Source organism: Oncorhynchus nerka, linkage group LG18 (assembly GCF_034236695.1).
Source record: "Oncorhynchus nerka isolate Pitt River linkage group LG18, Oner_Uvic_2.0, whole genome shotgun sequence".
Lineage (NCBI taxonomy): Eukaryota > Metazoa > Chordata > Actinopteri > Salmoniformes > Salmonidae > Oncorhynchus > Oncorhynchus nerka.
Window position 1 is genome coordinate 30,500,302 of NC_088413.1, and position 24,686 is coordinate 30,524,987.

At 44.4% G+C, this 24,686-nt stretch overlaps 2 protein-coding genes across 3 annotated transcripts; both read right to left on the reverse strand.

The window, feature by feature from the left end:
• Positions 1-656: 656 nt before the first annotated feature.
• LOC115145677 (zinc finger protein 213-like) lies at positions 657-24,417 on the reverse strand. Of its 2 annotated transcripts, XM_029687203.2 has the most exons (7): positions 24,122-24,417; positions 22,558-22,688; positions 21,467-21,625; positions 15,367-15,519; positions 14,272-14,383; positions 9,438-10,176; positions 657-1,543 (listed from the first exon to the last, which is right to left on the reverse strand). In XM_029687203.2, exons 1-7 carry the CDS (start codon positions 24,396-24,398, stop codon positions 1,261-1,263), a joined length of 1,854 nt encoding a protein of 617 aa, XP_029543063.2. In that variant the 5' UTR covers positions 24,399-24,417; the 3' UTR covers positions 657-1,260. The 2 variants fall into 2 exon arrangements, with proteins under 2 accessions (XP_029543063.2, XP_064860013.1); XM_065003941.1 differs by lacking the exons at positions 9,438-10,176; positions 14,272-14,383; positions 15,367-15,519; ... (1 more) ...; positions 22,558-22,688; positions 24,122-24,417 and adding exons at positions 2,542-2,672; positions 3,059-3,539 and having other exon boundaries at positions 657-2,364.
• On the reverse strand, positions 18,332-21,460 carry LOC135561848 (zinc finger and SCAN domain-containing protein 5B-like). Its single transcript, XM_065003942.1, has one exon. It carries the CDS (start codon positions 21,335-21,337, stop codon positions 20,492-20,494), a length of 846 nt encoding a protein of 281 aa, XP_064860014.1. The 5' UTR covers positions 21,338-21,460; the 3' UTR covers positions 18,332-20,491.
• Positions 24,418-24,686: the final 269 nt, after the last annotated feature.

A 24,686-nucleotide genomic window follows, 5' to 3' on the forward strand; every position in this document is an offset into this window, starting at 1 on the left:
ACGAACGAATCTGGGTTTTGGCGGATGCCAGGAGAACGCTACCTGCCAATGCATAGTGCCAACTGTAAAGTTTGGTGGAGGAATAATGGTCTGGGGCTGTTGTTCATGGTTCGGGCTAGGCCCCTTAGTTCTGGTGAAAGGAAATCTTAATGCTACAGCATACAATAACATTCTAGACGCTTCCAAATTTGTGGCAACAGTTTGGGAAAGGCCCTTCCCTATTTCAGCATGACAAAGCGAGATCCATACAGAAATGGTTTGTTAAGATCGGTGTGGAAGAACTTGACTGACCTGCACAGAGCCCTGACCTCAAGCACATAGAACACCTTTGGGATGAATTGGAACACAGACTGCGAGCCAAGACTAATCGCCCAACATCAGTGCCTGACTTCACTAATGCTTGCGGCTGAATGGAATTAAGTCCCCGCAGCAATATTCCAACATGGAAATCCTTCCCAGAAGAGTGGAGGCTGTTATAGTAGCAAAGACGGGACCAAGTCCATATTAATGCCCATGATTTTGGAATGAGATGTTCGACGAGCAGGTGTCCACGTAATTTAGGTCATGTGAGGTAGTACGCAATTTTCGGGGACCACTTTTGGCTCGTGGGCTACTTTCAGAAGAACTGGCTAAAAAGAATAATGAAAGTCTTAGAATTAAAAGTCCCATTTTGTGTTTATTAAACAAACAAGTTCTAAATACTCCATATGAAAACCACAAATACATGTCTCAACTAAAAATCTGCATGAACTTGATAAACTGCATACATTTTCTCATTAAAAGTGTCTTGGGGAAAAAATGAAGTAGTTGAATGGAAGTCATGAAATCGGCATTTGTGAACATCATATAGCCTACACCAGGACTCTCCAACCCTGTTCCTGGAGAGCTATCGTCCTGTAGGTTCACTCCAACCCTAATCTAGCGCAATTGATTCTAATAATTAGTTGGTTGATAAGCTGAACCAGGCTCGATATAAGTAGGGTTGGAGCGAAAACCTACAAGAGATCCCTGACCTACACAGTACAAACACAATATGTAACAGACTTTTTAGGGTTATAAACTGTATGCCTTATATAATCACATAATGTCTGGATGCAATATTCTACCCAGAAATATTCAACACTGAAATGTGTTACTCTTGTTTTTCCAAACCCATCTATGGGTATTTTCTGCTGACAACAATGAAAATGAATCTTTGTCTTCAATTCAGGGTTTGATCTAAACGTCAGAAGCTATCGGGTGGAATGGTTACTTTCTATACTATAGAGTAGAATGGTTTTTCTGCTGGTGTATCCTGAGGTAGCTCCTCTCTGAAAAACTCTTACTACAGTGCGTACAAGCAAATGGCCTTTCTCCCGTGTGGACCTTCAGGTGCATCTTCAGCTGGTGCTGGCGGGAGAACCTTTTCTCACACTGGGGGCAGCTGTAGGGTTTCTCCCCTGTGTGGACCCTCTGGTGCCTCTTCAGGTTGCCAGCCTGGGCAAAGCTCATGTGACACTGGGTACAGCTGAAGGGTTTCACCCCTGTGTGGACCCTCTGGTGCCTCTTCAGGTCACCAGCCTGGGCGAAGCGCATGTGACACTGGGTACAACTGAAGGATTTCACCCCTGTGTGGACCCTCTGGTGGATCTCCACCTTCTGGGAGCAAGGGGAGTGGGTCGTGACATTTGGATTTGTCTCTAAGCTTTCCCTATAATCTAAGAAATCTCTACCTTGTGAGTGTCCTTCTCCTGAGGGAGTCTCGTCTACATTCCATGTCAGAGGAGTGTCGCCCTCCACTTTCACAGTCACCTCATCTACGACTATAACCTCCCCTTTCTTATCTAGGCACCCTTCAGAGTATACGCTACTACTGTACTGGTTCCAGTCCCCACTAGACAGATCAGTCTGTGTCTCTAAACCCAAGGGCATGTTGCCAGGGTCCATCTCTGTTGTGTAAGAACAAGACAGATCATCACTGCCAGTGTCTAACGTGTCACCATCTCCACAAGAATGAACCATTCTCTGGCTCTGGTAAAATACTGGTAAATACTCTGAGCCAGAAGCAGGAGGACAACCCAGTGGCCCCAGCCCCAGTCTCTCTGGGTCTGATCTGTGGTCAGATCCTGTGCGTAAGAGCCTGTGTGTTACAGTTAAAGTCTCTGTGTCTGTCGCTGACTTGAGGATGGCGTTCGGCGTTCCACTGACCTCCATGATGCTGTGTCGGGTCCTGACCTGCGGTGCGACGGAGGTGGTGAGGTCCTCTGTGGCTACAGGGAGCGCCACTCCTGCTGCTGTGCCAGTCTGGATGTCTCTGCTGTGTCTTGAGTTCTCCTCTCCTTCAGTCTTCTCCTGCTTGACCCCAGGTCCTGCAGCCTCTGCTGACTGACACAAAAAGAGAGAAGGTTATTATCGGTACAGTGGAATTGGATAACAATGTCGTAGGGCTCTCACATCCTGAGGATGTACATGTAAGCAAATTAATAGTTGAGGGAGCCTTTCTGAAATAAACGGGCAACATTTGACAGACTGTCATTTTCAATGTCACACTATGACACAAACCTCTATCACGATAACATGCTGGGTTGAGGATCCACTCCTCTCATCTACAGCTATGGGTTGGTCATCTCTACACGCGTTGTGTTCCGCTGGCTTCACAAAGCTCTTGTGGCCTCCAGTGAGATGTCCTTCACCTGAGAGTGATTGGGGAAAAAGGGGTGGTTAAGTTAGGTACTGTGAATGCTCAACACTATATTGAACACTGTCTACAATTGGAAAGGATGTAAAGTAACACTTCTCATAAAGTCTAGATATACTATTGATGGATTGATTATGTTCCATGCATCACATTATGATAATTGGAAACTCAGTAAATCAAGAATCTGGTTAGAATATGATATTGTCTTTGTGCAAGAATAATTTGTTCTTAATTGACCTACCTGGTAAAATAAAAGCTAGATAATCAAGGGAAGTATTGGATACTATCGAAAAATGTTACAAGACCCAATTCTAGGTAACACATCTGAACACATGCACTGAGGGGAAAGGGGCGATAACCCCTGCCATCTGCAAAATGTACCTCTTGCCATTCCTCTGTATCGGTCGAGGGACTTGTCACTACTGGGACGACTGGCGAGAACGCGCTCTCGCATTGTCCTCTCTGCGCGATCCCGTGCCACCTTCATTTCCAGTAGCTGCAGTTTTCTCCGCAATGACCTGTTTTCTTTCTGGCTTTGAGTAATTTCCAAACGAAACACTGCATAGTCGTCGTCTACGAGTTTACAGATCTCTGCAACGGCTGAATTCGCTAGCACCTCCATGATGGAGGCTAATTGAGTGTGAAAAACCATACAGTTAGCCATTGTTAACAGCTACTAGCTAGCGTTACCTAGATAACATCTATCCACCAAGTCCTATTTCCAACGCGAATCAAACATTACCTGGGGAAATTATTAATTATATTTTGAGTTCCAAGGTGTTAATACAGGTCTAAATAACAACAGTAAAAACGCTAACATGGAAATTGTTATTGGTTACTGTTCTCTTCCGTTTACACTAAAGAGAAAGGATCTTATTGGTGAGCGTAATAGCTGAAAGGGTGTGGTTAAAGTGAAACGTACGCTCGCTGTTCTTTGAAGTACTGTACTGGTTATTACATAATGGCGTCTTTCTGCAAGCACACATTCAGCCATGTTGGTCAAAGCCCAAGGTGAAGCCCAAGGTGAAAGTGTAGGAGTTTTGGATAAACGCGAAAAAAACATCATGTTCGTGGTAAACACAGGTTTAGGAGATCTTATACGTCTTCTATGAGATATTCTTCATCAGCCAACGTAACTTTTTGTGAATTCTGAAGCATTTGAGACGTTAAAACATTTATGTAATCAATGCACGCACATAAAGACTTCATAATTCATAAAGGTCATATTAACTGACTGATATGATCTCAGGGGTCGTTCCATGTCATTTCAGCAAGCCATCTTAGGCTGTCCTGAAATCGTTTCTGTAGTTAGAAACGTTGTTTTGATGAAATATCATTTGAAATTAAAGCAATTGATGGCACCCAAATTGGCCATTTTAATTTATAGGACTCATATAATATTCAATAAACATAGTACCTAACATCCAATTTGAACCAAACTTTTTTGTAACTCTAACCACGTTTCCCTCCACAGTTGTATGCGAGTAAAATCCTACCATATAAAAAAAAATCACAACAGCTGTGATGGAAACAGGAAGATTCGGCACAATTTTACAATTACCGACAGATCATTTGTTCGTTTAACATGGTATCTTTTTGTGTCATTAAAATTAATTATACTAGGAAATGCGGTGGAAACAACTTTATGCGCAAATATTAATATAACAACTATCTTAACGAAGTAAATTTGGAGTCACGCGATGATATGGTGTGTGGTTTTCCCACTACGACTCGGGAAACCATGCAGTTTATTAAACTACAGATTAAATCAATTATACTGAACTTCACAGGGTGGTGAAAGTTCACAGTAAATTTGAATAACAAATACAAATATTCTGGCTCTTATCCATAATAATCTCATCATGTAGACTCACTGGCCTACTCGCACTGTACGTAAATCGGAGACACTCCAATTAGTATGAAACGTTACGTTTCTTATGGTATGTATTCATGTGTGGATTTCCATCACCCATTTCGTATGATATGTTATGAATGACATGTTATGAATTTGCAAAAACATACACTACCGGTCAAGAGTTTTAAAACACATTCATTCAAGGGTTTTTCTTTATTTGTACTATTTTCTACATTGTAGAATAACAGTGAAGACATCAAAACTATGAAATAACACATATGGAATCATGTAGTAACCAAAAAAGTGTTCATCAAATTAAAATAGATTTTATATTCTTCAAATAGCCACCCTTTGCCTTGATGACAGCTTTGCACACTCTTGGCATTCTCTCAACCAGCTTCATGAGGTAGTCACCTGGAATGAATTTCAAGTAACAGGTGTGTTTAATTAAAAGTTCATTTGTGGAATTTCTTTCCCTCTTAATTGCGTTTGAGCCAATCAGTTGTGTTGTGACAAGGTAGGGGGACATACAGAAGATAGCTCTATTTGGTAAAAGACCAAGTCCATATTATGGCAAGAACAGCTCAAATAAGCAAAGAGAAATGACAGTCTATCATTACTTTAAGACATGAAGGTCAGTCAATACGGACAATTTCAAGAACTTTGAACGTTTCAAGTGCAGTCACAAAAACCATCAAGCGCTATAATGAAACTGGCTCTCATGAGGACCGCCACAGGAATGGAAGACCCAGAGTTACCTCTGCTGCAGAGGATAGGTTCTTTCGAGTTACCAGCCTCAGACATTGCAGCCCAAATAAATGCTTCACAGAGTTCAAGTAACCGACACATCTCAACATCAACTGTTCAGAGGAGACTGTGTGAATCAGGCCTTCATGGTCGAATTGCTGCAAAGAAACCACTACTAAAAGGACACCAATAATAAGAAGAGACCTGCTTGGGCCAAGAAACACAAGCAATGGACATTAGACTGGTGGAAATTTGTCCTTTGGTATGGAGTCAAAATGTAAGATTTTTTGGTTCCAACTGCCGTGTCTATGTGAGATGCAGTGTGGGTGAACGGATGTTCTCCGCATGTGTATTTCCCACCGTAAAGCATGGAGGAGGAGGTGTTATGGTGTGGGGGTGCTTTGCTGGTGACAGTGTCTGTGATTTATTTAGAATTCAAGGCACACTTATTCAGCATGGCTACCACAGCATTCTGCAGTGATATGCCATCCCATCTGGTTTGGGCTTGGTGGGACTATCATTTTTTTCCCAACAGGACAATGACCCAAAACACACCTCCAAGCTGTGTAAGAGCTTTTTTACCAAGAAGGAGAATAATGGAGTGCTGTATCAGATGACCTGGCCTCCACAATCCCCCAACCTCAACCAAATTGAGATGGTTTGGCATGAGTCAGATCGCAGAGTGAAGGAAAAGCAGTCAACAAGTGCTCAGCATATGTGGGAACTCCTTCAAGACTATTGGAAAAGCATTCCAGGTGAAGCTGGTTGAGAGAATGCCAAGAGTGTGCAAAGCTGTCATCAAGGCAAAGGGTAGCTACTTTGAAGAATCTCAAATATAAAATGTTTTGATTTGTTTAACACTTTTGTTTACTACATGATTCCATATGTGTTATATAATAGTTTTAATGTCTTCACTATTATTCTACAATGTAGAAAATACTAAAGTAACCATCTGTTGTATGTAACCATACCAAACGTAACATACTAAATGGAGTGTCTCGGATTTACTTACAGAATAATACCAAATGCTCTGAGACCAGGTAGGTATACATTATCAGTTCTCTATGTCTTACAAGTAGTATGGAGTTACGGCATGGAGTATTGTTTCTTCATCCTATGTAAAGTATTACTGAATTTGTTGATGTTTTTTCCCCCTCTTCTGAGAAATTAATCAATAACCACGTTTCCATCCAACCATTTCATGCAGATTAATTACCTGATGCATGAAAAAGGAAACGACAGGGCTGATGGGAACATGAAATGCTGATACAATTTTATTAATGCTGACAGACAATTTATTTGTTCCAACACGGTGGGATCTTTTTGTGTCAGGTAAATAACTATGAGAAATGGAGGTGGAAATGCCTTTATGCGCAAATATTGATATAATAATATATCGAAGTAAACTTGGAGTCATGCGATATGTTGTGTTGTTCTCACAATTACTCGAGTAAAAAAAGTCTTCATCGACATCACCTCAGTAAGGTAAATATTCAAGTCTTTGTTCTAGCCTAGGTTAACGGTCTCTGTAAAAACAGGGTATTTGTTTAGGACTGTTTCAAATGACAAGCTAACAAAGTGTTAATAAGGGGTATGTGGTTAATTACCCAAAGACACTTCACATGTACAGTGGGGCAAAGAAGTATTTAGTCAGCCACCAATTGTGCAAGTTCTCCCACTTAAAAAGATGAGGCCTGTAATTTTCATCATAGGTACATTGCAACTATGACAGACATAATGAGAAAAAAAATCCAGAAAATCACATTGTAGGATTTTTAATGAATTTATTTGCAAATTATGGTGGAAAATAAGTATTTGGTCACCTCCAAACAAGCAAGATTTCTGGCTCTCACAGACCTGTAACTTCTTCTTTAAGAAGCTCCTCTGTCCTCCACTCGTTACCAGTATTAATGGCACCTGTTTGAACTTGCTATCAGTATAAAAGACACCTGTCCACAACCTCAAACAGTCACACTGTTTTTCTGCAAAGGGACCAGGACGACTGATCCGTGTAAAGGAAAGAATGAATGGGGCCATGTATCGTGAGATTTTGAGTGAAAACCTTCCATCAGCAAGGGCATTGAAGATGAAACGTGGCTGGGTCTTTCAGCATGGCAATGCTCCCAAACACACCGCCCAGGCAACAAAGGAGTGGCTTCGTAAGAAGCATTTCAAGGTCCTGGAGTGGCCTAGCCAGTCTCCAGATCTCAACCCCATAGAAAATCTTTGGAGGGAGTTGACAGTCCGTGTTGCCCAGCAACAGCCCCAAAACATCACTGCTCTAGAGGAGATCTGCATGGAGGAAAGGCCAAAATACCAGCAACAGTGTGTGAAAACCTTGTGAAGACTTACTGAAAACATTTGACCTCTGTCATTGCCAACAAAGGGTATATAACAAAGTATTGAGATAAACTTTTGTTATTGACCAAATACTTATTTTCCACCATAATTTGCAAATAAATTCATTAAAAATCCTACAATGCGATTTTCTGGATTTTTTTTTTCTCATCTCGGTACCGAATGGCAGTCAGGCTACCTCTGGCGAGCACATGGAGGGCTGTGCGGCCCCCCAAAGAAATGCCACCCCACACCATGACTGACCCACCGCCAAACCGGTCATGCTGGAGGATGTTGCAGGCAGCAAAACGTTCTCCACGGCGTCTTCAGACTGTCATGTCTGTCACGTGCTCAGTGTGAACCTGCTTTCATCTGTGAAGAGCACAGGGCGCCAGTGGCGAATTTACCAATCTTGGTGTTCTCTGGCAAATGAAAAACGTCCTGCACGGTGTTGCGCTGTAAGCACAACCCCCACCTGTGGACGTCGGGCCCTCATACCACCCTCATGGAGTCTGTTTCTCACCGTTTGAGCAGACACATGCACATTTGTGGCCTGCTGGAGGTCATTTTGCAGGGCTCTGGCAGTGCTCCTCCTTGCACAAAGGTGGAAGTAGCGGTCCTGCTGCTGGGTTGTTGCCCTTCTACGGCCTCCTCCACGTCTCCTGATGTACTGGCCTGTCTCCTGGTAGCACCTCCATGCTCTGGACACTACGCTGACAGACACAGCAAACCTTCTTGCCACAGCTCGCATTGATGTGTCATCCTGGATGAGCTGCACTACCTGAGCCACTTGTGTGGGTTGTAGACTCCGTCTCATGCTACCACTAGAATGAAAGCACCGCCAGCATTCAAAAGTGACCAAAACATCAGCCAGGAAGCATAGGAACTGAGAAGTGGTCTGTTGTCCCCACCTGCAGAACCACTCCTTTATTGGGGGTGTCTTGCTAATTGCCTATAATTTCAACCTGTTGTCTATTCCATTTGCACAACAGCATGTGAAATTTATTGTCAATCAGTGTTGCTTCCTAAGTGGACAGTTTGATTTCACAGAAGTGTGATTGACTTGAAGTTACATTGTGTTGTTTAAGTGTTCCCTTTATTTCTTGAGCAGTGTATGTTTCGGTTCGACTGAGAGAAGGGAAACTCAGTCCCTACAATGATACAAAAATAACCAAGTAAGTCAGCACAGAGTTAATGTTGTATTTAACGTAAACCAAATAGTCCTACACTCATAACGTGAAGTTCAGTACTTTTATTGCACAAAATGATACGTGTGGCAAGTTTAATAACTGTTCTCACTATGGTAACACTTACCGTACATCTAGCACCCTCGCTTTAATAAAATACATTTTAGAATACTTTGGAAAAGGATAAAACATTATATTGCACAAAAACAGGACAAGGTTATCACTTTACATCAGCGAAGCACTTTTACAGACACCATATCATCTACTCTGCCTCATCACACTCATTTCCTCAGTTTACCTCATCCGGTTCCCTACTACATCCCAAACTAACTAGCACTAACTAATCAAATCAAATTATATTGGTCACATACGTGTTTAGCAATGTTATTGCAGGTGTAGCAAAATGCTTATACTACATTACATGTCCCTATACGGTAGACATGGGTCTTGTGCATTTTCTGCTGGTGTATCCTGACGTGTCTCCTCTCTGAGAACCTCTTCCCGCAGTGCGTACAGGCGAACGGCCTCTCCCGTGTGGACCTTCAGGTGCACTTTCATATTGTGCTGGTGGGAGAACCTCTTCTCACACTGGGGGCAACTGTACGGTTTCTCTCCTGTGTGGACCCTCTGATGCCTCTTCAGGTGGGTCGATCGGGAGAAACGGGCACGGCACAGGTGACAGCCGAATGGCTTCTCCCCCGTGTGTATCCTCTGGTGGATCTCCACCTGTTTGGGGAAACTGAAAGCTTTCCCACAGAACGAACACGGGAAGCGCTTTTCTTTACTGATTCCATCTCTACTACTGTCATTTGTCAATGGGCTTGTGTAGCCATTTAGTGTTGAAGAATTGTCTGAGGTCTGGTTTAACATAAGGAGAGTGTGAGGAGAATGAAGGCCAGGGAGTGTCTGTGTTGTCACAGGGTCCATGTTCCAGTTGATAGATCCTATAGAAGGCAGGCTGAAGGCAGCATCTGTTAGGGGGTTAACCTGAGGTGCCATCAGTCTCTCTGAATCACAACTATAGAAGCAGGACGGAGCATCGCTAGCCGAGTCCGTGTCTGTTCTCTCCAACCGCATACGGACACCTCCCCGTCCCTGCAGACCAAATCTACGCCTCGCTGTTGTCTCAGCCAGTCTGTTGTCATGGAGACTAAGTTCAGTTGTGGTTTTGTGTTCAGCTGTTTGTTTCTGGTTGTGGTTAACAGTGTTGATCCCAGGCCCAGAGTTGAGGACGCTGTCCCATCCACGGACCCCGACTATGTCGCTACTGGATCTGGCCTGCTCAGTGACGTTCTCCCCTGGACCCTTCACTGCACCGGTCTGGCAATCCAAAATGGCCACCCAGTCTCCTCTGTTAACCTCCAGCCAACCACCTGCAGGAAGAGGTAACAAAACAGACTAAGAATATTTAGAAGATAAATACACAACGCAGAGGATGCGAGGACGAGAGTAAATAGTTGGTCTTCAGTTCAACAGCTGTTTAGAATCTGTGGAATGTCAGTCCTGCACTCAGTGCTACGAGTGCCACGTTTTCATTGGTCTGCACATTGAGTCTGGAGCAGGATACTTGTTATTTGACCATTGGCCCAGTTGTACTGCAAGGACTTCTGATTGGTCAACCACATGCTAGGGTGGAGGGTTATGAATGGCATCCTGTTCCTTTGTTCTGTGGAGAAAAGCTGAGGACAGGGGAGACTGAACATCTACCTCCCAGCATAACATCTATGATTGGTCCTCTTTGAATAAACCTATTTTTCTCCCTGATTTGCTTTGGAGTTTGTGTTATTGAAGAATTACATCAACCGCTAACAAGACTTTACAAACATGCCAGAGAAAACATAACGGTATGACTAGAACTACTGTTCCCTGGAGGAGTGAAACTGGATTTATTCCCTAAATGTAATACCGCTCTTCACCAAGTCCAGGAATGGGCAGCCAAATGGGTGTTGTACCTAATGTCTCTCCTTCAGGGAACAGTATTATAGACATAACATTACGTTCCCTTTCAGTCAGTCCAATTCAGAATAGCATACTATGGGGAACTATAATCACGCCATAAGCCGACCCCAACGGATACTAAATTAAACAGCCCATGGCAGACCACCGACAGCGTGCTGCCTAGTTATTTCCCATCCCAGCCATAAGCACATTGTGGGCTACACTGGAGCAGTGACATCCAAGTGATTAAAACCTTTGAAAAAAAATGTGTGGTGATGCCCAACTCGCCACGGCACAAATATCTCCTCTAGTCAACCTTTTAAACAATGCTCAATATGCTGCCAGACCCCTTGTGAAGTAGGAGCTGCCACAGCTAGGTAACCCTTGCCGCTATATGCCAGGGGGATAGCCTCCACAACCCAGTGGGAGAGAGAGTGTTTAGAGAGCGCCCTGCGCCCCACTATGACACCATCCGTTCTTTCCGAATTGAGTAACCCATCGCACAGCGCGCCCCCACCCTTGGGGGGATGAGTCTGTTGTGACCACCTTGCGGGACAACACCTGGGCCATGAGAACCCCTTGCGACAGTAGCTGGGGATCCCTCCACTGGGCCAGTGCCCGAAGATATATGTTGGGGATACTGGAATTGACTGGTTTAGGTGGCGAGATGCGTCCAAGCGCGTTGCTAGCACCCAGCACTGGAACAGCCGCATTAATTATAGTTCCAGGGGACTGACCACCATCATAGAAGCCATCATCCCCAGTAGGCGCAGGAACTGGTGAAAACGTACTGTGCTGCTCACCCGAAATTGGGTCAAGCAGAGCTGGAAGCTCTTTTTCTGGTTTACAATAAAACCTAGAGAATGAACATGGGGCACTAGCCTCGGTGTGAAACACTGCTTGTTCCTTTGACTGCTATCAGCCAACTGTCTAGGTAGGCCAACACCCTCAGCCCCTGATGGGTGCCAGAGCCGCCTCCACCACCTGTGAAAAGACGAGAGGCGAGAGAGACAAGCCGAATGGGAGTACAAAAAACGTGTAGGCTATCGCCTTGTAATGGAACCTCAGGAACTTTATGTGACTGGGGTACATGGGCAGACGAAAGTACGCATCCTTTAGGCCGATAGTGGGTGAACCAATTGCCTGGACACATGGACAGTAACAGCCGCTGGTTTATGAGCATTTTGAACTTGCGAACTCTGAGATGCTTGTTCAGGGAAAGCATGTCTAGAATAGGGCTTAAACCACCGTCCCTTTTCGAAACCAGTAAATAGAGACTGTACCAGCTGTCTTGGGCTTCCAACAGAGGAACCATTCGTTCTGCCTGTTTCTGGAGCAGGGAGGATATTTCCTCCGTTAATACTGGCAGAGGCCAGGGGAACAGTTGATGTGATGATGCCGCAAAAACATGGGGGGGATTCGTACAATGAATTGTAGCCTGACATCACTGTTCGCATGATCCAGGGCAGATCAGGCAGCGAGTCTCCTGTAAAGTGCCATCTGAGGAGTCATGACGCCCCCAGTTGTGGCCTGGGAAAAATATGTTTCCACCACACTCAACAAACTTGTATCTGAATGTGGATGTTTTAGTGAACTCACATGTGGAATACACAACACTCTTAACATCCGCAAACAATGGGGTTGAAACAATATGTTTAGGTGGAAACGTTTGCCCGAAGTCTCCTTTCCTGTGCCGTAGCAGGACCATGTCGCCCCTGGAAGCGGTGCGACACTTATGCCAGGCAGATTGGCGTTGGACCTGGTGCTGGGCCCTTGGGACAGCCCGCTTAGCCGGCCCAGCATCAATGGTACATTTGTCTGTCCCACTCCTTCTGAAAACGTCAAAGATGGCAGTGTGCCACCACATTTGCGCCCCTGCTTTTGCCGAGTGCCAGAACGGTACACCGGGACGTGAACAGAATGAAGTTGGCCGTAACACGAATCTCATCCAGGAGCTCGGTGTGGGACTCCTGCAGCCAAAGCCATGCCAAGCTCCGGCAGCAACTCTGTCTAGTAGACCTGCAATACAGTTATAGACAACAGGGATCAGCCATCCCCTCTGTGCAATACACCTTATCCAGCTGAGCAGCTGAAAAGCGACAGTGCTTGTTAGGGAGCATAGGATCCGCATTAGCCACACCCTTGTGAGCCAACAGGCTAGGTAGCCAGGTAACTTGCTATAGACTGGAGGCGTGTGCGCCAGCCCCGCCCAATCCATCCCCTCCAGATCCATGAAGGGGGCACACCAATGCAGCATCAGCTGAGCTAAATGCAGGTTGGACCAGGTTGTCATCAATTCTTCGACGAAATCCAGAAACAGGGATAGGTGGTGCTTGACTGTGGCAACCACAGGGGGCTGATACTTCCCACCGAACCTGGACTTTGCCACGGGTGTGAACATGGCCACTTCAACTCCAAAATGTATAGCCACCCTGTGGCACAATTCTATGAACAATGCGTTGGATACCAGGGTTTACCCTGCTACTCACATAGTGTTAGGGTGTGGCTGTCCAGGAACTAAGTCCTCTTCCGAGAAACTCCTGGAGCGTCCAGAACACCATGTTGTTATCCGAAACCTGTGTCCTGTATGTCATCATGGGAGACAAACCAGCCGGCTCACTATCTCCTAGCTGGGAGGCTAGTTCCACCAAAGCCCCAAATCTCTCTGTTTCCTGCACCTCAGTCCCAGGCGAGATACCGGCATCCGGGAAAGGAAAGTTGCCATCGGTAACTCCAAGCTTTCTCAAGAATGCGAGACGTCTTGCCAGGGAGTTTGCACGCAGTATGTGGCAATGCTCACACAGACTGGTTCAAGCGAGGGCCGCCTGAGCGTGTTCAAAGCCGAGACAAAATACACATAAATCGTGAGCATCTTTCAGAGAAATAGTATAACTGCATGACTGGGTGAATGAACACATCGTCGCCTCGGCCGCTTTCTTAAACGTTTAAATCATTTTCTTCCAGCAAATTGAAGATTAACTAATTGTTTGTGATTAGAAAACTTGTGAGAACAAATACAAACTAAGCACACAACATACAGAGGGTGAGGACACTCTACCACTATGGGACAGTTTAGTTGGCGCAACGTAATTCTCGTTTTCCAATTGTTTGTTTTATTAGTGTGAATCGTTCCTGTTCACACCGAGGTGAAGAGCAGAATAATTGAAGGAAGGAATCTGTGCCTCATGCTTATCACCTATGGAAGGCGGGGCTTCCAGCGAGGCATGGATTTCATTGGCCTTGTCAGGTGAGATCATTCAACCAAAGTCGCGAGAGTGCGACTCCCCATAGTATGTTGTACCGAAGTTGACTGACTGAAGGGAAACTCATACATATTGAGTCAATTAACTGGTCAAGTTCATACATTATAATGTGTGTTTTTGTATACAAACACAAGTTGTATTAATTTCATTTGATAAAAGAATAGTAACCAGTTGCATCACTATTCTATTGTGTATCTAGGCTATATGTATCACTATTCCCATTGAAGATCTATTACTATATGTTGGCTATATGTATTTCTCTCTTACCTTGCTCCCCCATCTTTAGTCCACTCAGCAGATCAATGCTCTCTGGTTCATCTTCTATTGTCTCCTCTTTGACCAGCAGCAGATCAGGCTTCCCATCCTCCATGTCTACTGACTGTAAGAGATACAGAGTGAGAGGATGTTGGATCAAGAAATCTGATATGAACACCCTGCTATGGGGCATCTTCTGATTGGGCAATGAGGGATTGCTATGAATACTATGCAAACATGTTAGTTGCTTTGACACTATGCAAATGTATTAGTTAATTTAATTACATGACGCTCATTAAAATGGTTCGATAATTCAAAGGCATAGTCCCACACTAATTTTGTCCCACACAACAAAATGAATCAAGACCTGGGGCCATATCCTAAAGAGAATCTCAGAATAGAAGTGCTGATCCAAGATCAGGTCCCCGCCTGTCTACATAGCAAAACTGATCTTAGATCAGCACTTGTACTCAGAGAGGCTTTGTGGATGCAGAGAGTAGTGCGCACGGCCCAGTACATCACTAGGGCCAAGCTTCCTGCCATCCAGGACCTCTATACCAGGTGGTGTAGGAAGGCCCTAAAAGTTGCCAAAGACTCCAGCCACCCTAGTCATAGACTGTTCTCTCTGCTACCGTACTGCAAGCGGTACTGGATAGTATAGGTCCAAAAGGCTTAACAGTTTCTACCCCCAAGCCATAAGACTCCTTAACAGCTAACAGGACTGTTGGCATTGACCCCCCCCTTTACGCTGCTGCTACTCTGTGTTTATTATCTATGCAGTCATTTTTACCTCTATCTACATATTACCTCAATTACCTCTACTAACCTGTCCCCCCACGCATCGACTCTGTACCGTTACCCCCTGTATATAGCCTTGTTACTGTTATTGAATTGTTGCTCTTTAATTATGTTAGTTTTCCAAAAAAATGTCATTTTTATTTATTTATAGTTTACTTCAGTTTATTTAGTAAATACTTTAATTTTTTTCTTAAAACTGCATTGTTGGTTTAGGGCTTGTAAGTAAGCATTTCACTGTTGTATTCGGTGCATGTGACAAATAGAATTGGATTTGATCTAATACCATTCAGTAGTTTATAGTGGGCTCACCTCAGTGAGATTGTGTGTGGTCCTGTGCTGCTCAGCTGGTTCCTCTGTGGGTTCAGGAGGAGGTGTAGTCTGGTTGTCCTCCATGACCATGTCCCCCTCAGGGTTCCCCAGACCCTCCTCCTTCACCAGCAGCACTTCTGGACCCTCCTCCTCCTGAAAGAGAGCCATGATACAGATTACAGACATGCACTCTCTTAGGTACGTACACGCACACACACGCACAGAAAATACACACTTTAATGATGGATGGGCCATACAAGTGAACATAAAATAAAAAAAATGCTCATCAGCCAATTAAAATCATCAATTTACTTGCAAGTGATAGAACACACACACAGATAATAGACACACTTTCAACATGGAGTGTTTACCCAGCCCCATTATTTTTGAGTCCTATACTGTAGTTACAGAATTACATAATTGTTGTTAAACCCGTCATGGTGGACATAAATATGATGTCGTGGGTAAAAGTAAGTCAGCTATGATAAGTTCAAAATCAGACAAACCTGACTAAACTATTTTGAAGTTTACAGTAGGTGTTCCAGACCCCTTGCAAATGTATTCCAAATAAAAAACTGAAATCACATTTACATAAGTAATCAGACCCTTTACTCAGTACGTTATTGAAGCACCTTTGGCAGTGATTACAGCCTCAAGTCTTCTTGGGTATGATGCTACAAAAATTTGGGGAGTTTCTCCCATTCTTCTCTGCAGACCCTCTCAAGCTCTGTCAGGTTGGCTGGGGAGCGTCGCTGCACAGCTATTTTCAGGTGTCTCCAGAGATGTTCGATCGAGTTCAAGTCTGGGCTCTGGCTGGGCCACTCAAGGACATTCAGAGACTCATGCCGAAGCCACTCCTGCGTTGTCTTGGCTGTGTGCTTATGGTCGATCACCTGTTGGAAGGTGAACCTTCGCCCAGTCTGAGGTCCTGAGCAGGTTTTCATCAAGGATCTTTCTGTACTTTGCTCCGTTCATCTTTCCCTCGATCCTGACTAGTCTCTCAGTCCCTTTCTCTGAAAAACATCCCCACAGCGTGATGCTGCCACTACCATGCTTCACCGTAGGGATGGTGCCAGGTTTCCTCCAGATGTGACGCTTGGCATTCAGGCCGAATAGTTCAAATCTTGGTTTCATCTGACCAGAGAATCTGGTTTCTCATGGTTTGAGAGTCCTTTAGGTGCCTTTTGGCAAACTCCAAGCGGGTTGTGATGTACCTTTTACTGAGGAGCGGCTTCTGTCTGGCCACTCTACCATAAAGGCCTAAATGGTGGAGTGTTGCAGAGGTGGTTGTCTTTCTGGAAGGTTCTCCCATCTCCACAGAGGAACTCTAGAGCTCTGTCAGAGTAACAATCAGCTTCTTGGTCACTTTTTCCTGACCAAGGCCCTTCTCCCCTTATTGCTCAATTTGGTCAGACGGCCAGCTCTAGGAAGAGTCTTGGTGGTTCCCAACTTCTTCCATTTAAGAATGATGGAGGCCACTGTGTTCTTGGGGACTTTCTATGCTGCAGACATTTTTTGGTACCCTTCCCCAGATCTGTGCCTCGACACAATCCTGTCTCTGAGCTCTACGGACAATTCCTTTGACCTCATGGCTTGATTTTTGCTCTGACATGCACTGTCAACTGTGGGACCTTATATAGACAGGTGTGTGCCTTTCCAAATTATGTCCAATCAATTGAATTTACCAGAGGTGGACTCCAATCAAGTTGTAGAAACATCTCAAGGATAACCAAATGGAAACAGGATGCACCGGAGCTCAATTTCAAGTCTCATAGCAAAGGGTCTGAACACATACGTAAATAAGGCATTATTGTTTTTCTATTTTTAATAAATTGGCCAAAATGTCTAAAAACCTGTGTTCGCTTTGTCATTGTGGGCTATTGTGTGTTGATTGAGGTGTTTAATTTGTTTTTTTAAATCCATTTTAGAATAAAGCTGTAAATAACAAAATGTGGAAAACGCAAAGGGGTCTGAATACTTTCTGAATGCTCTCTACATTGTGAACTTCCTGACGAGCAGTCCACAGGTGGCGAGGGTAGGCACATCCGCCACGCTGAAGAACCTCACACGGGGCCTCTCGGGGGTGCATGCTTAGTCCCCTCCCATACTCCCTGTTCACCCACGATGGCGCAGGCGCGAACTACTCCAACACCACCATTAAGTTTGCTGACGACATGACGGTGGTAGGCCTGATCACCGACGACGAGACAGCCTGTAGGCAGAAGGTCAGTGACCTGGCAGTGTGGTGCCAGGACAAAAGCCTTTCCCTCAATGTCAGCAAGACAAAGGAGCTGATCGTGGACCACAGGAAACGGAGGGCCGAGCACACCCCCATCCACATCGACAGGGCTTTAGTGGAGCAAGTCAAGAGAGTCTCAATCTTGGTGTTCACACCACTAAGGAACTAACATGGTCCACACACACACAAAAACAGGCGTGAAGAGGGCACAACACCATTTCCCCCTCAGGAGGCTGAAAAGATTTGTAATGGGCCCTCAGATCCTCAAAAAGTTATACAGCTGCACCATTGAAAGCATCTTGACTGGCTGCATCAATGCTTGGTTAGGCAACTGCTTGGCATCCAAGCGCAAGGCGCCACAGAGGGTAGTGCGTACGGCCCATCACATCGCTGGACCCGAGCTCTCTGCCATCCAGGACCTCTATACCAGGTGGTGTCAGAAGAAGGCCCTATAACTTGTCAAAGGCTCCAGCCACCCAGGACTGTTCTCTCTCAAGTGGTACTGATGCACCAAGTATGGAACCAACAGGACCCTTAACAGCTTCTACCCCCAAGCAATAAGACTGCTGTTACCTTGTACCCCTGCACATTGACTCGGTACTGGTACCCCCTGTATATAGCAAAGTTATCACTACTCATTGTGAATTTATTCCTCATGTTATCATCTTTCTATTATTTGTAAATGTTTCTTTCTGCATGGGAAGGGCCCATAAGTAAGCAACTTACTGTTAGTCTACACCTTTTATTTACAAAGCACATTTAATGTGACAAATAACATTTGATTTGTAGGTATATATAGTAGGCCTTATGTGTAATGGTTATAAAGTGCTGTTGGGTGTATGCAGAATAGGGTGAGATCAGATGTGATTGTATACTAAAGAAGTGGTGTAAAGTACATAAGAAAACATACTTTCCGAATGCACTGTATATTGTGAACATCTCCCCTCTCCTGAACTTCCTGACGGACAGTCCCCAGGTGGTGAGGGTAGGCACATCCGCCACGCTGACCCTCAACACGGGGGCCCCTCAGGGGTGTGTGCTTAGTTCCCTCCTATACTCCCTGTTCACCCATGACTGCGCGGGCGATTTTTTGCTTATCTGCACTTTACCATTTATATTTGACATCTTTTACTTTAACTCCACAACATTCCTAAAGAAAAGAATGTACTTTAACGCCATGCATTTTCCCTGACACCCAAAAGTACTCGTTAGCAGGACAGGAAAATTGCCAAATTCCTACATTTATCAAGAGAACGTCCCTGGTCATCCCTACTGCCTTTGATCTGGTGGAAGCACTAAATACATGCTTTGTTTGTAAATTACTTTTGAAACATAAGTATATTTAAAACCAAATACTTTCACTCAAGTAGTGGGTGACTTTCACTTGAGCCATTTTCTATGAAGGTATCTTTACTTTTACTCAAGTATGACATTTGGGGCCTCCCGGGTGGAGCAGTGGTCTAGGGCATTGCATCGCAGCGCTAGCTGTGCCACCAGAGGTTCGCGCCCAGGCTCTGTCGCAGCCGGCTGCGATCTGAAGGTCCGTGGGGCGACGCACAATTGGCCTAGCGTCGTCCGGGTTAGGGAGGGTTTGGCCGGTAGGGATATCCTTGTTTCATCGCGCACCAGCGACTCCTGTGGTGGGCCGGGCGCAGTGCACGCTAACATTTCGTATGACATTTGGGTACTTTTTCCACAACTGCTAAAGAGAGCCTCGTTGAAACTCTTAGAACGAAAAGTCCCATTTTGTGTTCATTAAAAATAAACATTTTGAATACACCATATGAAAACCACACATATATACATATAGAGTCTCTGGTGGCAATTTTGTCACACCGAACAAAAATATAAACTCAACTTGTGTTGGTCCCGTGGTTCATGAGCTGAAATACAAGATCCCTGAAATGTTTCATATGCACACGAAGCTTATTTGTCTCAAATTTTGTGCACAAATGTGTTTACATCCCCTGTTAGTGAGCATTTTTCCTTTGCCAAGATAATCCAGGTGTGGCAAATCAAGAATTTGATGACACAGAATGATCATTACAAAGGTGCACCTTGTGCTGGGGACAATAAAAGGCCACTAAAATGTGAAGTTTTGTCACACAACACAATGCCACAGATGTCTACATTTTTGAGGGAGAGTGCGATTGGCATGCTGACTGCAGGAATGTCAACCAGAGCTGTTGCCAGATAATTAAATGTTAATTTCTCTACCATAAGCCGCCTCCAATGTTGGAGAATTTAGCAGTCCGTCCAACTGGCCTCACAACCACAGACCACGTGTAAACATTGCTAGCCCAGGACCTCCACATCTGGCTTCTTCACATGCGGGATAGTCTGAGAACAGCCACCTGGAAAGCTGATGAAACTGATGAGTGTTTCAGTCTGTAATAAAGCCCTTTTGTGGGGGAAAACTAATTCTGATTACCTGGGCCTGGCTCCCCAGTGGGTGAGCTTATGCCCTCCCAGGCCAATCCATGGCTGCGCCCCTGCCCAGTCATGTGAAATCCATAGACTAATTTATTTATTTAAAATTGAACGATTTCCTTATATGAAAGTCAGTAAAATCTTGGAAATTGTTGCCCTTGTATTTTTGTTCAGTGTAAGTAGTTGAATGGATCAAAGAAATAAGCATTTGTGAACAACATATAGCCTACACAGTACAAACACAATATGTAACAGACTTGTTATGCTTAAATATATCACACAATGTCTGGATGCAATATTCTACCCAGGAATATTCAACACTGAAATCTGTTACTCTCATTATTCCAAAGGTATCTGTGGATCTTTCCTGCTGACAACACTGAAAATTCATCTGTTTTTAATGCAGGGTTTGATCTAAATGTCAGAAGCTAATGAGTGGAATGGTTACTTCCTATGTTATAGAGTGGAATGGTTTTTCTGCTGATGTATCCTGAGGTAGCTCCTATCTGAGAACCTCTTTCCGCAGTACGTACAGGCAAATGGCATTTCTCCCGTATGAACATTTAGGTGCATCTTCAGATGGTGCTGGTGGGAGAACCTCTTCTCACACTGGGGGCAGCTGTAAGGTTTCTCCCCTGTGTGGACCCTCTGGTGCCTCTTCAGGTTGCAGGCCTGGGCGAAGCGCATGTGACACTGGGTACAATTGAAGGGTTTCACCCCTGTGTGGACCCTCTGGTGGATCTCCACCTTCTGAGGGCAGCTGAAGCCTTTGTTACAGAACATGCAGAGGAACCGCTTCTCTTTACCGCCTGTTGTTGCTCCCCCTCCCTGAGCCTTGGCCCTTTGGTCCTTTGAGTTCAATACCTGATCGAAAAAGACGCTGCTGTGTGAATCGGATGGTGCCAAGGACGTGGACACTGGGTCGCGATCCCTGAGTGCGTGTAAAGGTGAGTGGGTGGCGACATTTAGATTTGTCTCTAAGCTTTCCCTGTGGTCTAAGAAGTCACTGGTGTTTCCCTGTTTTCCTAAGTGAGTCTCGTCTGCATTCCATGTCAGAGGAGCATCGCCCTCCACTTTCACAGTCACCTCATCTACGACCAGACCCTCGCCTTTCTTATCTAGGAACCCTTCAGAATATACACTACTACTGTACTGGTTCCAGTCCGCTCCCATTGGATTAGTCTGTGTATCTAAGCCCACAGTCATGTCACCAGGTATCATCTCTGTCCCTGTAGCGTATGAACAGGGCAGATCATTGCCAGTCTGTAACGTGTCACCTGAGTCCTGATGGGACAGAACCATCCTCGGGCTCGGGTTACCATCAAGTAAATATTCTGAGCGGGGAGCAGGTGGACAGCCCAGTCGCCCCAGCCCCGTTAAAGTCTCTGTATCTGTCTCTGACTTGAGGATGGCGTTCAGCGTTCCACTGACCTCCGTGATTCTGCGTCGGGTCCTGGGCAGCTCTGGGGCAGTGGTGGGGTCCTCCGTGGCTACAGGGGGGGCTACTCCAGTCTGGATGTCTCTGCTGTGCCGTGGGTCCTCCTCCCGTTCAGACTTCTCCAGCTTGACACCAGGACTTGCATCTTCAGACTGACACAAGAAAAAAGGAGGTGAATTACCGATACATGAGTAGAATTGGATAATAATGCCGTAGGGAAGTCTCACAAGCTCCCTTATGGCAGATAAATGAGAATGTACATGTAAGCAAGTGAATAGCCGAGGGGAGCCTTTATGAAATGAACTGCCCACATTTGATATACTGTAATTTTGATGTAATCACGGTCTAAAATTAACACCTACCAATTGCGCGTAGATTGACATTGGCGGGTAAGAATGCCTAATTCACCTGCTACGTTTTTGGGTGGTCACACTCAGGGCTCTACAGTGCAAGCATTTCATAAAAATAGTCAAGTGAAGTATGAGCACAAGTGCAAGTTGTGATATATAGCTAAATAAATGCTGCAGCAGCTGTTTTGAAAGTATTTCTGCAGTTTTGTTTCATATCTGGTAATGCGCAAAGAAATCGGAATTCAAACGTTATAGCTACCCCACCTTGCAAAGCAACACTGCCTGTGCTGTGGGCGAAGTCTTGAAGGATTTGTTTTTAGAAGCAATGCGCTCAGTCTTAAATGTTGGTCTAATTTTCTCAAAAGTCTACTAAAATGAGACTTTGTTCTTGTGTTTCTTGTCTATTTACATTGCTTTGTTCACAAGCTAGGTTGCTTTCAATGTTTGAGTTTGCTTCCACTGCTAGCAAAAAGAGACATGGTATCGTCACAGGCAAGTGTCCCTGTTACTAAGGTAACCTTAAAGGGGCAGAATTATTTTTTTTTGCCTCTACTATGCATGCTCATGTTTTTTATTTATTATGGCGGCAAAAATATTTTATCTGGTAAAAAAAAATATCTGAGTGGCTGTTAATTAAAGCTATAATCATGATATTCTTTTACCTACCTGCCAGAGTGCCTGGTATACAAAAAATAGTATGTTTAAGGCCCTGGATGTAATAGTATTACACTAACCTCGATCACGATAACGTGCTGGGTTGAGGTTCCACTCCCATCATCAACAGTGATTGGCTGGTCATCTCTCCATGTATTGTGTCCTGCTGGCTTCACAAAGCTTCTGTGGCCTCCAGTGAGATGTCCTTCACCTGAGAGTGTGATTGGGGGAAAAGAGGTGGTTAGGTTAGCTACTGTCAATGCTCAACGCTATATTATACACTGAATGTACAATACATGAAGAACACCTTCCTAATAATGAGTTGCACCCCCTTTTGCCCTCAGAACAGCCTCAATTCATTGGGGTATTGACTCTACAAGGTGTCGAAAGCGTTCCACAGGGATGCTGGTCCATGTTGACTCCAATGCTTCCCACAATTGTGTCAAGTTGGCTAGATGTCCTTTGGGTGGTGGACCATTCTTGCACGGTGTGTCAACAGACTCAATTATTAATTAGATTAAAATGTAATATCTTAATTTAAGATGATACTAAATGAAGCAAACTCGGATTTGTACAATAATCACATATACTACCGTTCAAACGTTTGGGGTCACTTACAAATGTCCTTGTTTTTGAAGGAAAAGCAATTTTTTTGTACATTAAAATATCAAATTGATCAGAAACAGTGTAGACAGTCACTTACAACATTAACAATTGTAGCTGGAAACGGCATACTTTTAATGGGATATCTACATAGGCGTACAGAGGCCCATTATCAGCAACCATCACTGCTGTGTTCCAATGGCACGTTATGTTAGCTAATACAAGTTTATCATTTTAAAAAGGCTAATTGATCATTAGAAAACCCTTTTGCAATTATGTTAGCACAGCTGAAAAGTGTTGCAATAAAACTGGCCTTCTAGTTGAGTATCTGGAGCATCAGCATTTGTGGGTTCGATTACAGGCTCAAAATGGCCAGAAACAAAGGACTTTCTTCTGAATCCTGTCAAGTCTATTCTTGTTCTGAGAAATGATGGATATTCCATGCGAGAAATTGCCAAGAAACTGAAAATCTCATACAACGCTGTATACTACTCCCCTCACAGAACCACAGTGCACAACTGAGCAAGAGGACAAGTACATTAGAGTGTCTAGTTTGAGACAAGTCCTCAAATGGCACCTTCATTAAATAGTACCGGAAAAATACCAGTCTCAACGTCAACAGTGAAGAGGCGACTCCGGGATGCTGGCCTTCTACTTGCACAGTACAGCTTGGGTTGGCCTGATATTGAAAGACCAATATGGGTTTCATGATTAAAGGTTATTCAGAGTGTCACGGTTTCTCAATTTTTCACACAAGGGCGTCTTTCCTTTGCTGGGTGGGCCGTTTGGAAATGTTTGGGCAAAATTTAAGTATACCCACTTCTCCAAGCACCACTACACAACTGGAGATAATGTTTATAGATCGAGTGATTATGTTCCATGCATCATTGTTTTCAATGAGAAAATAATATGAAATGCAGTAAATTTGAAAGTGTCTTTGTGCAAGCTAAGTAATCAATAGAATTATTGCATACCATCTCAAAACTGACCAAGACCAAATTCTGGTTAACACCCTCCCCTCCTCCCTTCCGCAAAATGTACCTCTTGCCATTCCTCTGTATCGGTTGAGGATCTTGTCACTACTGGGACGACTGGCGAGGACGCGCTCTCGCATTGTCTTCTCTGCGCGCTCCCGTGCCACCTTCAGTTCGATTAGCTGAAGTTTCCTCCGCAATGCAGTGATTTCTTTCTGGCTTTGAGTTATTTCCAAACGAACCACTGCATAGTCGTCGTCTACGAGTTTACAGATCTCTGCCACGGCTGCATTCGCTAGCACCTCCATGATGGAGGCTATTTGAGTGTGAAAAACCATGGCCATTGTTAGCAGCTAAGTTAGCGTTACTTACTAGATAACGTTAACATCTACCATCCAAGTCCTGTCGCCAACGCGAATGAAATATTATCTGGGGTAAGTGTTTAGTGATGTGCAGTTAAATTCGTCATATTTTGAAGTCCATGGTTGTTAAAATGTCTAAATGACAAAAACCCAAACGTGAAAATTGTTCTTGACCATGTTTACTTCCGTTTACTTAGTCCTTGGAATTTGGTTGGCGGATCGCATCCAAATTGTAGGTGCTTACACCGCCACCTACAGTCATGGAGTGTG

Coding starts and splice junctions, on each gene's coding strand:
- LOC135561848 (XM_065003942.1), bottom strand. CDS start 21,337: ATGGTTCTGTCCCATCAGGACTCAGGTGACACGTTACAGACTGGCAAT.
- LOC115145677 (XM_029687203.2), bottom strand. CDS start 24,398: ATGGCCATGGTTTTTCACACTCAAATAGCCTCCATCATGGAGGTGCTA. Junction 14,384..15,366: donor CCACACACAATCTCACTGAG/GTGAGCCCACTA, acceptor TATCTCTTACAG/TCAGTAGACATGGAGGATGG. Junction 10,177..14,271: donor ACTAAAGATGGGGGAGCAAG/GTAAGAGAGAAA, acceptor CTCTTCCTGCAG/GTGGTTGGCTGGAGGTTAAC.